Source organism: Monopterus albus, unplaced genomic scaffold, assembly GCF_001952655.1.
Source record: "Monopterus albus unplaced genomic scaffold, M_albus_1.0 scaffold60.1, whole genome shotgun sequence".
NCBI lineage: Eukaryota > Metazoa > Chordata > Actinopteri > Synbranchiformes > Synbranchidae > Monopterus > Monopterus albus.
The window spans coordinates 895,288-909,585 of NW_018127940.1; the positions used below are offsets into that span (position 1 = coordinate 895,288).

A 14,298-nucleotide genomic window follows, 5' to 3' on the forward strand; every position below is an offset into this window, starting at 1 on the left:
TATATATATATATGTATACACACATACACACACACACACACACACCATAATGTCTGGACTATAAGCCCCACCGACTAAATGTAAGATGAAAAAACATGTTGTACATAGCCACAGGTGTCCACGTTAGCACGTTATAACATGAGATATTTCGACAGCCAGATTGATCGCCTGTAACCTGAAGCAGCATCATGCATGAAGCAACAAAAGTAGCGGCTTATAGTCACGAAAGTACGGTATATATGTCAGGTCAGAGTATAAGCTGCAAATACTTGATGAAGGCAATGTGAAAACATCATTGGCGTGGAAGCTTGGCCTGAATAAAAATAATTTTTTGAAACATTAAATCAGTGTGAGGGCTCTAATCTTTTTAATAATATTACTCCTCAACCTACACACCTGATGCAAAGAAGTGTGTTTTGGGAGGTGATTGCTCTTTTCTGAATGTATTTGTAAATTAACAACTCCCACAAACCTTTGCCATGTACTCTTATTAACTTAGGGTCCCTGTGGTGCCTTGTTACTCAAGTGAACAACTATATATAACTTCTCTTTAAGCCACATATAGAACCACTTCGAGGATGCAATAAACCACATGACAAAGTAATGCAGAATAATGGCTGAATCTGTTTGGGTTAATTGTGATAGTCATTGGACGGGAAACCAGCAAACCAAACAAAGAAAAGCCAGTTAATTTCCACAGGTCTGTCTGAATAGGATATGTAAACAGGAGTAGCATGGTGGATTTTCACTTTATGTAATTACTGTATGTTGACAGTATTGGTGTTATTTTCATTACTGTCACATGCAAATATAGATAGATAAAGTGAATCAATTATTAATCACTTGGTTAAATTTGATTAGAGGCAACCAAAATAATACATCATACTTATTTTGGCAGTGTGCTGCCAAGTACATGGTGCAGTGCACCGTAACCACTCGGCTACATGACGCCCCATCTTCTGTTTGCTTTAATGTTCCTTTAGATCTGTATAAATCTTGACAGGAGTACACTTACGGCAAGCTGAATTGACTAGACATAGTTTAGAAAGGCACACATCTGTGTATATTTGGTCCCACAAGTCACACTACATGTCAGGACCAAAACCAAGCCCAGGTCCAAAGAGCTCGCTGTAGACCTCTGTGATAACAGTGTGGTGAGACATAAATCAGGGCAGGGGTATAAAACTATTTCTAAAGCTTTGAGTGTTCCAGGAACACAGTAGCCTCGATAATTGTGAAAAGTTTGGAACCACCAGGATCCTTCAGATGTCTGCAGAATTGGAAGAACTTGTCAGAAGGATGACTGTCACAGCAGCACTCCATCAGTATGGTACAGTGGCTAGATAGAAGCCACTTTGAGTAGATAAAAGACAGCCCGCTTGGAGTTTGTCTGAAGTTTTATGCAAACAATATTTAAAAAGAATCGGAAAGCATGTGGGACAAAGATTGTTTGGTCTGATGACAGAAAATGTTAATCCTTTGGGAAGAGCTTCAAAGCAATATGTCTGGTAGACACCAAGCACTGCTCATCACTTCACTAGTATTAGAAGTGTGGGAAGAACCAATGCTGCCAAATTCAAAGGGGTCCTTCAAGAAAACCTGCTCCAGAGTGGGCATGACCTGAGACATGCTATGGTTTGCCTTTCACTGTCCCAAAGCATACAGCCAGACTGTCCTTGAGTGGCCCAATCAAAGCTCAGACTTAAACCTCAGAGAACACCTGTGGAGAGACTTGATGACAGACACTTCTCAACCAATCTGACAGAGATGGAGAAGATATGCCAGGAAGAATGAGATCAACTGCCCAAATCTAAGAAGACGAGAAGCTGTAACTGCTGCCAAAGATGCTTCTTCAAAGTGCTGAATTACTGGTTTGAATACTTCTGCAAGTGAAACATTTCAGTTTTTGATTTTTGTAACGAAATTATATATTCTTTAAAATGTGTTTTTAGTTCGTCATTATGTGTTATTGAATGTAGACTGATTGGAAGAATGGTCATTTTACAGTGAAGTGTGCAAAAAATGAAGGGGTCTGAATATCGTAGGTAGGTTATAAATACTGCCCTGATTCATTAATGTAGGTATTAGTGCTCAGTGGAGTGAAGTGTTGTTTGGATACCGAGTAGGAAACTACTTATTTGTAATCTACTTGTATAATGTATGTATGTATGATTGATTTACAGCATAATGTGTAAACAAATCAAAACTTTAATAAAACTTTGTACAATTTTGTACTGTATAGCTGGAGTGTAGACAATGACAGAGTGGTCCACTGTGTGTCTGAAAAGCAAATTTCAAATTTGTTTTGAGTGTTTTACACTCTAGGGAACACTTCAGAAAACATGTCAACCTGAAATATGCTATAAATAATATCATTACTAATCTAGCTGCAAAAAACTCAAGAAATATGTATTATAAAGGTTTTCAGTTTCAGTAAATAATAAAAATTTTTTTAGAGGGTTGAGCTGCATTCAGCCCACTGACAAAAAGCATTATGTGCTCTAGTGGGAAATCAAGGTGCTATTTAATGCTGTTTAAAACAGAACTTTTCATTTAAGACTGACGACTGAATATGCCGATGTATTTATTTATTTATTTGATAATGGTTTGCAGGTCTGACTTGTTTGTTGCATTTAGGATTTATTGGTTTAACAACATTGTAGAGATAAATAACACCTTGATGCATGACAAAAGAAAAACTGTTTTCAACCCAAATTAAAACAAAAAATTAAAGGGAAATGCTTTAATTTTAAAGTCATCTTATTGTCATATAACCTTCATACATTCCCACATATAATTAACAAAACCGTACTTTCCGGACTATAAGCCGCTACTTTTGTCGCCAATCGATATGGCTGTCGACATATCTCGTGTTACAAAGTGGACACCCGCGGCTATGTACGAACTGTTTTCTCGTCTTAAATTTAGTCGGTGTGGGGCTTATAATCCGGAAAATATGGTACTACTGTAATTTAAGGCAGGCGCTGTCAAAAGATATTTTTATGAGGAAATAAATTAGGAAAAATGAAATACACTTATAATTGACTGTAAGAATGAACCAGTCCTACGTAACAGTTTTTACATGAACTTTGCTGTTTTTTTATATTACATACTTGACATTTAAATCATCAATGCTCATTACTCTAATTGCATTCCAATTCTGTGTCCTCCAGCAGAACATTTATGATCCAACCTTACCTTGATTTGTTTGATTAAAAAATAATTATCCACTTCACTAACAGAACTTACAAAAACAAACACACACAACAGCCTTAACACTCCTACTGTCTTTGTGGATGACTTGTGAATCCAAAAGGCAGTCTGAATTTGGACTGAAAACAAATATTGGGGGAAATCTGATACGAAAGGGATAACAAAGATGTTTATGATCTCATTTGTTTGTACATACTGTATGTAGAAACGATAAACAAGTAAATAAACAAAAATTTATAATAACCACAAATGATTAGAATTAGTATACATGAGTTTCCTACATCTACTAGGCAATAAAATTCATGCTCCAGCCCCCCTCAGTGACCCTATTCAGGGATAAGTGGTATAGATAATGAATGGATGGGTGGATAATAATAATAATAATAATAGAATACATTTGCTATTCCCTTGTTTACAGAGTGGACATGCAGCAGGAAAACCCAATACCCCACAAACCCACATCTGATACATTTTCTATGTTTACAGGAGGCTATGGCTATTGGCTGTTGCTGAGGTCAGCACACTGTATATAGCATGGATGTATATGGATGGCTCTACAGTTGCCAAAGTTAATGCTAGTTCATATACTTTGACGCTGAATGTTTGCCCCCTCAGTCCACAGGAATATCGAAAAACACAAGTGGGAAAACTGATCAGTCCAATCAATGTGATTAGCGATCCAACTGATTCATTTATATATATATATACACATACATACATACACACACCCCACCTGTGTGAGCTGCCACCACAAGCAGAATCTAATTCTGTGGGGAAAAACTGAAATTTCATACAGTCACATCTCTACCTCATAACCAAATGTAACCAATGTAAGTGCATCGTGCAATGTTCCATCCATAACCAGAGACTTCTACATTAGAAAAATGAATAAATGATCCGGATAAAGCTCACTGATATGATATACACTCACATTTGTGTTTTTGATTTACTGTAATAAGCGTTGGCATGGAGACAGCAAGAGGCCATGTTCTGCATTAAAAATGTTTGTCCTTGGTACTATTCCCTCTAATGAATAATGAGTGGTGATAAAGATTACTGAATAGTATTCTGCACAAAATGTCTGGGGTGTACACCGTCCTTCCTTTCTTCTATTACTGACTTGTGAGAAATAAATCTTTGATATGTTGTAAGTTGTTCCAGCACGTCACAATTGGACCAGTGTTACCTTACTCTGCTAGGAGAAATGACAGACTCACCCTGCGGCGCATCAGCATCACAGATCCTTGCTGTGCCAAAAGTACCATTCCCAGATGTAAGACCTGCTGGAACCATCTGACTCTGATCAAAAAACATAAAATCAGTTTAGCATAGAAACACTAGAAATTACATCATACAGTACAAATACATTTAGGCTAGAGGACAGGAAACATAATTATAACCTCTGGAAATCTATAACACTAGAGTAAACGACAACAGCCTCTTACTCATAAATTACAGACTGACCTTATGTTTTACATAGCAACAGAAAAAAGAATCTCCAGAAAGTTCTGGTTACAGAAAATGCTGCATATTTTGCCATCTTTAAATAAAACACATAATTTACAGAAAATACAACCACAGGTAAGTAGAAGGGAATTTACAGTTATTCAAAGGATTGATTTTAAGTGGAAGTACTTCAGACAAAAACAACACAAATCGCACACACTGTACTCATTTTATTGTTGACATTTTGGTCCACAGAACTACTTAAAATGTTCCTATGATAACAAAAGGGCCATTAGTTTAAGGTGTTCACTATCTCCTACATCTAAGTTTCACTGGGCATGCGTAGCTGTAATAAATGTCAATGAGAGACGGTGTCTCTACAGCTAAAAAGAGACAGGAGCAAATACAAAGACGCTGTTTTTCCCCTGTGTGTCATACTGAGCTGGTTTTATAAAGGCTCTTTTCTCTTATTAAACTGTATGTTTCAGCAAAAATGGCATCCTGGTTGATTTTAATTCTGTTTAAAATATTATTGGAGACAAACGATAGACACAGATGCATATAAACCACATGCACACACCCATAGAAAGAGAGAGAGAGCGAACATGTAAGGGTAGACTTTCAAACAACAGATCCACACAGTAACAGCTGCATTGTCTAATACAGAGAGACAGAATCCAAAAAGAACAAGAGACTAAAAGCCTTGGTACCCACCCGTAGAGACTATGCTGCTGCCTACACCCAGCTGGACTGAAGTGGTTTGAACTCACTGAATGACTGACACTGCCATCGTTAAAGCTCCATCATCAGAGCTACCTCTTATCAGTGAGACTAAAAACCTAGAAATACACAGAAATGTACATTTATCCCCACCTGTACAAGATATTTCTGGCTCCCATACATGACGTATTGTGGGGCTAGGCTGTAGATCATGTAGCTGGTGTGAAGGACAATCAAGAGAAGAATCATACAGAGGAAGAGAAGAGCCTGGGGGCGAGTTCTCTTAGGTCTTATTTTGTACAGCTGGGAAAAAAAAAAAATTGATGTGCAATCAATATTGTATATAGTGTATTTTAACTGTTAAACTCCTAAAGTTTGCATATGACACAATTCCTTGTGTTCCCAACACACCTGGCCAATAAAGCTAATTCTTCTTCTTCAAACTTCCTAATGTAACATAGATAAAGGCATTTGCTTACCCTTATCCAGAAGAACCAGATGCCCATGTTGCGAATGCCAGCCATGGATGTGAGGACAAAGTACATAGTAATGACTGTGATCAGGATATAATCCAGTGGAAAAACCTGTGGTACCAAGGACAGAGGTTATCTCTCACATGTGCAAGTCACATACATAATCATTATTTCATTGAAAGCCAAACATTCAGGATGACTGGCTCTCAAGAATGCCTCAAGTTTGTAATGCACAAATTTCATCAATGCCACTTGTTCTAGCCCAATATATCTAGAGCATGACTGAGCTGTCATTGTGCAGTGCATATTGTCAAGAATGTTCCACACCAACAACTGCATTCCTAACCTTTTTTCTTTTCAGTAAAACAAACAAACAAAAAAAACATGTATAGTTGCAGTCGAGACATAGAAGCACTGTGCATGCAACATATTAATATTTATCGATTATGTTCTATGTTGAGACATCAAGTTGAAACATTCTGACTTCAAAGCTTATTCCTATATAGGATCCCATTGCTGGAATGGTGCACTTAATTCCTTAAATACCAAGGTCATACTTCTAAACACTGGGTTTTGGACATTTAATCAATGCCAATATCTATGAAGCAGTTATTTAATAGTCTGAGCTGTCAATCATTTCTTCTCTAAAGGGTGCTGTAGAATACTAACATAGGATATTCTGTTCAGTGTCCACAACTCTAGCAATGACCTGAAGGAAAGAATTAATGGTACTGATTTAGCATTCTGCCAACACCAACAGTTAAAAATAAATAATTAAACTAAGACGTTGGATATTTGTCAGCACCACATATATTTGGGTTTCTCAAATCCACTGGGTTGCACAAAAACTAAATAAAATAGCTTAAAAATGTAAGTGATTCATCTTTCAGCAACCTGTACCTTATACCCCTGGACAATATTGCATCAAAATTTAAGTTTACTAATTGACAAAGATTCTGAAAGCAGTCACATTTTTACAGTTGAATTATTTCAAAAACAAATAAATGACTTGATATTCCATAGAAACTATCATTAGAGAAGTGAGAAAAGGAAATAGTTATTGTATATTTTGATTTATTAACTAGCATCCATGAATATCCAAGTTTCACCAAGGTTTTCTTTGGATCCAAAATGTTTCAGGTTGTTCTATGCTGCAAAACAGCAGCTAATGATTTCACTGCATGCTGCCATTTACTTACCAATTCATCACTTGTTACCAAGAAAGCAGGCAGGGCAGCTATGTGTTGTATTGTATTTTGGGGGTTTTCTTATTTTGTCCACCGTTTTGTATCTTTCACTTGTACCTATTTCAGAAGTTACCCAGTGCTTTGTACAGTTTACTCAATAATAGCTGCTGTATCAATGTGCAGGACCTTGTAAATGAGTAGTTTCTGAATCAGATGAACAGCTGGGTCATAAAAAAAAACTGTTTCTGCTACACAAAGCATGTTTTTGCAAGACTGTCATATAAGTGTTGATTAATTTTTGACAGTTGCCAAGTTAATTTTCTGAGGTCATCATTTTGTAGTAAAGCAACTACCGTTTGTCCTTGCCATTTCACACCTATTTCTGTACCACTTAAAAATGTGCCAACTGTGCTTGACATGATGGACTTCCTCTCAGCCCTGCTCCCTTGGACATTAAATTATTTTGAAGTTACTGAAGAATTAAAAAAAAACACTTATGAGTAAGATTCATGTAGGTATAATTTGCCTTTCTTTTAATTTTATTATACCATGGTGGTGGTGCTCATTTAAAAGTAACACACCACTAACTGACATTTAGGCAATGGGACTCTTTTGGTCATTTACTGTATGTACAGTAGCTGCAGCATTTAAGAACAACCAAGAACAAAGCTTTTAAATTACACTTAATTTAGGTTAATGATGATGGAAACAAGAAAATATGGCTTCATTCATCTTTTCAGCATGAAAGATGAGAGGATACTCACAGGTTGTAGGGCTAATAGAAGTTCATTCAGAGGGTTGGTTAGGTTGGTGCCAAAGATTATGAACCCAGAGCTGATGCCAGCAGAGTGGAGAGCTTTATCCAAACTGAAACACACACACAAAAAACTTATCTCCAGCATAACACATTAATAACAATAGCTAAAAAAAACAATTGCACTGTCCAGTTTTTGTCACAAACCCTACTTAATTAACATACATTTGTAAGGTGTAATTTGTGAAGAATGATGGTGTTAAAGGACATATGACTTACTTTGAAATGAATAGGGCAACTATGAACAGCAGTGCAACCGCGATAAAGAAAATGCCCAACAATATCTGCAAAAAACCAAAACAAACACATTACATCACAATATCAAACACTGATATGTACCTACAACCAAAGGGCTGGGTTGGCAAATGTAACGTTTCTGTCAAGAAGAGACCATATGGCTTGGCCAGGCATAGTTTGGCACCGTTGCCGAATGTGACGGAGGAAGCAATGACACAGTCCAGACAGAGTAGGGGGTTACAGCCAGGAAGGCAAAAGGTGGGTGGCAGTCAAAAAGGCAACAGACCCTGTTGACCCATGCATTCAATGAGGCCTTTATACTGTACCAAAAAGAGCTCAAACTAGCCATGACAATGAAAAAAAGGATGTGAACACATATGGTAAAATATAGTACAATTAAAATCTATTATGTTTTATTGATGTCTAAAAAAAAGCATTTAAAAACAAAACAGCTCACTTCAGCATGAAGGCCTCTGACATATCCATATCAGTGCTTATATGCAAGCTATTAGGAGAAAATAAATTTACATTGCAAAAAGCAATTATTTAATGGCTTGTCTCAAATTTGTTCTGACAAAACATTCCTTGATGTAATTTCCCAAGGACTGTAGCAAAGCATCAATTATAACCAAGAAATGGATGATAAACACATTATTTGACATTACTGCTTATAGTGCCTTGATATGAATAAGTTGGCCAAGGTGGCCAGATAGAGGTAAAACTGATTAAACGCCCCTCATCTCCTATGCTAAACAAACAAAAGCCAAAAGAGAAGATTGCCTGACTTTGTTATGCAAATGCATTTGACAATTAAGGTGTAATATACTAAGCAGGAAGCTATCATATGTGGAAAATTAAAAAAAAAAAAGGTCTTGAAAATGTGGGATTTATTTTCATATCGTAAATGAAAAGGTAGAGTGGCACTGTATTATATATTACTTATCTAAACAGCTCTGCTTGAAAAACTGTTTTTATACCTTTGTTTTATGATTCTGTCAAAACACTAAATATTTGGTGAGGTCTGAGCTCGTTTTAGCCATACATGTTCCACATGTCAACAAGTCATTATCACTCACCAGCAGAGTTGATATAAAAAGGACAGCATGGGTTTGAGAAACAGTGGTGTAACTGCTCGGGTAAAAAATCACAATCATTTAAGCTTATCACTCTGCACCAGCACCTCAGCATACAGTAAATAGATCTTCCAACTCATTACTGTATAAATGTGACTCTGTGGATTGCCATTAGCAGCAACCCCCTTGGTTAAATACAAACTGTTACAGACACTGGTTTAAAATGTTTGTTCGTGCCTGCAGGGCAATAAAATACTGGAAGATGAATAGCAGTGGGAAAGTATGGTGTGAATTAGGAGAATGATGTGAACTCTTCCTGTCTGTAATGTAGAAAATGTAAACAAAACAGTGGGCCATATTTTATAACAACAATAAATATACATTTTATACATATAAACACAAAATTATAAGCATACATTATAGATTGATTCTAACTATGAATCACCTTTGCTATATTATATGAACAGACAATCAGGACATGTCAATTCCACATGCTATTATGTTCACATTAGCCCACTGTACAGTGAACCTTGTGCACTATGGACCTAGATATGAGGATTAGACAAAGTAAACTATGAATTGGAGGGTGTGGGGATTATTGCTGTCATATTATTCCTCTCCTACCTGTTCAACAGCTAAAGCAGGACATGAGGAGTTCAAGGAGGTAAAATTAAAAAAAATCTTTTGCCGCAAGTATGTTGCCAAAGGCGAATCATGTGCTTTTAAAATACAATCACAATTTAATCACATTTTTGTTTGATTAAAATGGGGTTACTAAATCTGTAGTTAAATAAATAAAGGTTTGCAATTAATTACACCCATTATTTTGTTATTCTAAGCCATACTGATCACTAAAGATGGTATTTTTTGTAAATTAAAAATCCAATGCTATTTATGCCAAACTAACTACAATGATGCTAGTGATCACAGCTGTTGCATCCTGGTAACTGAGCAGGTTGTGATAAAGATGCAAAAGGTTTTTAGGACAGGTGGAAATACACAGCCTTGAGGGATTTTGACTGTAATGTTATTTTTTTTTCATCAAACTGTGTTAAATGTTTGTGTCTATAAAGTCCAGACGATGTACCTTTTCTACAATCTAGATGATTCAAGGTAGACATACTTTAGTAGGAAACAGTGCCAAATGTGAGGTATGCATTTAATTTTTTAAGATAATTTTGTGATGGTGCTGGCTGGGTATGATGTAGTCAAGGTACAGTACCCACAAGGGATCACGGGTGCATAATTGTGCTGAACTGTGAAAATCTCTCCATAATGCTCATTAGTGCATCATCTCCAGATGTCCGCCTGGATCTAAGTCTTAAACAAGTGATGTTATAACCCCCTTGGGCAATTTTATATGTGGGAACAATGATATTTAAGATGCATCAATGCATGTCCAGGTACTGGGTGACAAACCACAAAAAGTAAAATCAAAAAGAAGTTTGATTGCTTTGGTTTAACCCTGAAGAACCATGAGATCCTGCCTGAGAAATGTGAGATTCCCTAAGAAATTTAAGAGTAAATTAGGTGAATCATATAAATATGCTTTTGTGTGGAGCAGAGCTAAAGGTAAATCTGGAGCAGTCAGAATTAGAACTTAAGCGTGCGCGCGCACACACAAACACACACACACACACACACACACACAAAACAGGGAGCAATATTATGAAGCTGGCAAAAATGAACTGAGGCATGCTATTTGGCTAAGACAAGAATTTTGAAATTACATAACTAATAAGAGAAGAAATATAAAATTAGGTGTGGTATATAGTATAGCCCTACCCTACCTCTGCTCAAAAATAAATTAAAACAAGGCTAGTACACAATGCTAAATATTTCCTTTTGTGTACAATACAATCCATATCAGACATGATCTGGGAATAGGAACCAATTCAATAATGTAGGCTCACCTTCAAAGGTCTGAGAGCACTACCCACTTTAGTGCAACAGTTCCCCTCTGCAAATTCCAGGTGTCTCCCCCTGCGCCGGAGGACCAGCAGTTTGCCCTCCAGCTCCTGCAGGTTATTTCTGTCCCTTGAGGAAAGGGGACGTCCATCTTTACACTTGAGAAAAAACCAACAAACATAAATTAATAAATATACCTATGCCTAGGTCTGTATGTTTACTTCTGACCTGGCAAAGTTGGAAGCTTTATCAAGATATTAAACTGCACAAAAAAGCATCCAAAGACTGCCAAACAGAGTAACAAAGATTACTTAACATTTAAAAATTAATTAAGATTCTCTCTGGATAATGTTATGTCAGTGGGTGGATGTGTGAAGCATTCAAAGATTGCCGTCTAATGATCTAGGTATAGTTTCTCTGCCAGTAAAAAATAAAATAAAATAAAAAAACAATTACATGTTTGCTGTAAAAGTTGCTATTTGTCTATGTTCAGTCTCTAAAAATAAAATGATTGCTTGTGTGCTTTATGTTGCTTTAAGTTTCCTTTAATGTGTATGTAATCTTTAATATAGTGCTACCTAATTTTTAGTAAACATATCTATGCAGGGAACAGATTTGAAAGATGAATGCACTGATCTTGTGTTCAACTTTACATTGCCACTGGCAACTAATAGCAAATAACAGATGTTTTTACTTGTGTTTCCCTGTTGTTTCCCTACTTGCATTGGAGAGGGTGGTTTATAAGGGCAATGCTGATTGTCCATATCAGCTGGAGGCTCAGCATGCATACCTTTCCAAGATGCATGATTATACACTATCTGCAGAAAATTTTGAAGTGTAAAAAAAAGACAGCAAATGTTCTGATATTGTTATTCATATAGTTGTTGTTAATGTAATGATCACTTCTAGGTTTTGTTCAGTGAGGTTTTGTCATTACTTGTAGATAATTTGCACAATGTGTTCATTAATGTCAAGCCAGTGCTCTGTGTCACTTGGTGAGACCAACCTGAGATTTCAGCTTTTCTATCTGATGCTCAACATCATCAATGTCCTCTGTGTTCTCCAGGCGTTCATACACCACACTCCGTGTGCCTTTTATCAGATTCAGAGGCAGTACAGACATACCGTATGCCTGAAAAACAGTGCAAAACTGAAATTATAATCACACATTATTGTCAGAATGGGATGGCACATATGGCACATGTATCCACCTACACATACCCACCCCTGTCTGATGACAAACTCATCCCAGTGTGGAACTGGACAAGGCTCAATTGAGGGTGGCAAAAACATACACAACAAATCCCAGGTTTCCTAGGTTATGTCATTTTTGGTAGAGGAAAAAAAAGATTAAAATGGTGGAATCTATAATTGTGCTGAGGTTTATTGGTGAATCTGCTGCAACCATTTTGTGTGGATATCACTACCTTATATCACCCTGATGCAATTTGCAGCTTAACAGTGCCCCCATGTGACAGCACTACCCTCTATCCAGGATTTCATGAAATTTTTATAAGAGGAATTTTAAGGAGAAAAATCTGGGTTAGAGGAAGAGACATCAAGGTGCCATCAGTGCTGAATGGCATGAATTTAAATGAATACACATCAACTTTTCTGTTAGAAATACATACAATGCATAAATAAACAATTAGAGACAGCCAAACAGAAAGGCATACACAAATAAATACATACAATGAGGACATGAAGGACAGATAGAGAAAGAGAGAGAGAGAGAGAATGTGATGGGAAAAAAATGTAAAAGGCACAAACTATCAGTGGGCTTCAATCTCCTGAAGGGATGTTTGAACTTTAATTAAAAATAAGGGTCATCTGTGATACCAGGAAACAGACCAATCAATACAAATGAAAATAACAGCAACGGGCCAATGCTTTCTTCCTCTCCCTGTGTTGTCTCACTTCCACCAACTTGGAGAAGTGGCATTTTATGGGTTTATAATAAAACAAAGGGGCCTTCTGTGTAGTGATACTTTCAGCCCTGTCAAAAGATGCTGCCCTTTTTCTCCTATTTTTCAAGTATGGAAACGTCAGAGCCAATATTTTTCTAAAACAACTTTTACTTGTTTCTGAGTGTTAGGTAGCATTAAGAGAGTCGCATGGGATACAAAGTCAGGCTAGACTATTATTAGTCTCTGCTGTGGATCTCTGCTACAGGCGAATGTCGCCTCCTGCAATGAATCATGGAGCTCTTAAGGACGGAGCATGTCCCGAATATCAAACATGCTCATAAAAGGAAAACCTGTCCCAGATCCCAAGAGAAATATTTTCCTTCCCCTAAAACGTGCAATGACTTGGGAGAAATCTAAAATGAGAAAAAAAAGTGGAGTGTACATTTTTAGTTCACACATAATCGTGCATGCTCATTAAAGTTATTTTAAAACCCATTGTGGTCAATAATAACCAGAAATAGCTTGGAGCAGGGTGGATGGGAGTGTGTGTGTGTGTTAACTGATGGGGGAGTTACTGGCTGAAAACGTTCAGAGACAGTCATGTGACTGCTGAGAGGGAGAACTCGGTGGACACAAGGCTCCTACACAAGCCTTCTCTTTGTTGGCCTTTCTACTTGTGATGGTGAAGCCAAAGAGCCAAGGAGTGGGGAGAGGAGGACAGCAACATTCAATATACCTTTTGATAACCTCTTAGATCTCAGTGCTGCTTTTTACACCATTGATCACAGCATCTTACTGCAGAGACTTGAACATGTTATTGGGATTAAAGGAACTGCGCTAAGTTGGTTCAAATCTTATTTATCAGAAAGATTTCAATTTATTCATGTTAATGACGAATGTTCCACACAAACTGAAGTTAGTCACGGCGTTCCACAGGGCTCTGTGTTAGGTCCAATTCTCTTCACTTTATACATGCACCCTTTAGGCAATATTATCAGGAAGCACAACATAAATTTCCATTGCTATGCAGATGATACTCAGTTATATTTATCTATGAAGCCAAATGAATCAGGTCAGCTGGTCAAACTTCAAGCATGTCTTAAAGACATAAAGGCCTGGATGACCTGCAACTTCTTACTTCTAAACTCTGACAAAACTGAAGTTATTGTGCTTGGGCCTGAAAACCTTAGAAATCTGCTGTCTAATCATATAGTTACTCTAGATGACATAGCCCTTGCCTCCAGTACTACTGTGAGGAACCTGTGAGTCATCTTTGATCAGAATATGTCCTTTAAATCACACATAACCCAAGTCTCTAGA

General features: G+C 37.0%; 1 protein-coding gene across 1 annotated transcript in view; it reads right to left on the reverse strand.

Annotated features, from left to right (window-relative positions):
• lmbrd1 (LMBR1 domain containing 1) overlaps positions 1–14,298 on the reverse strand; it is a 50,768-nt gene that overhangs the window by 12,676 nt on the left and 23,794 nt on the right. The window contains exons 8-14 of the mRNA XM_020603047.1: positions 12,078–12,203; positions 11,077–11,229; positions 8,073–8,137; positions 7,804–7,906; positions 5,859–5,963; positions 5,533–5,682; positions 4,431–4,512 (exon numbers count right to left, since the gene is read on the reverse strand). Of these exons, the coding sequence (XP_020458703.1) occupies positions 4,431–4,512; positions 5,533–5,682; positions 5,859–5,963; positions 7,804–7,906; positions 8,073–8,137; positions 11,077–11,229; positions 12,078–12,203 (784 nt within the window). The remainder of the gene's footprint in view (positions 1–4,430; positions 4,513–5,532; positions 5,683–5,858; positions 5,964–7,803; positions 7,907–8,072; positions 8,138–11,076; positions 11,230–12,077; positions 12,204–14,298) is intronic.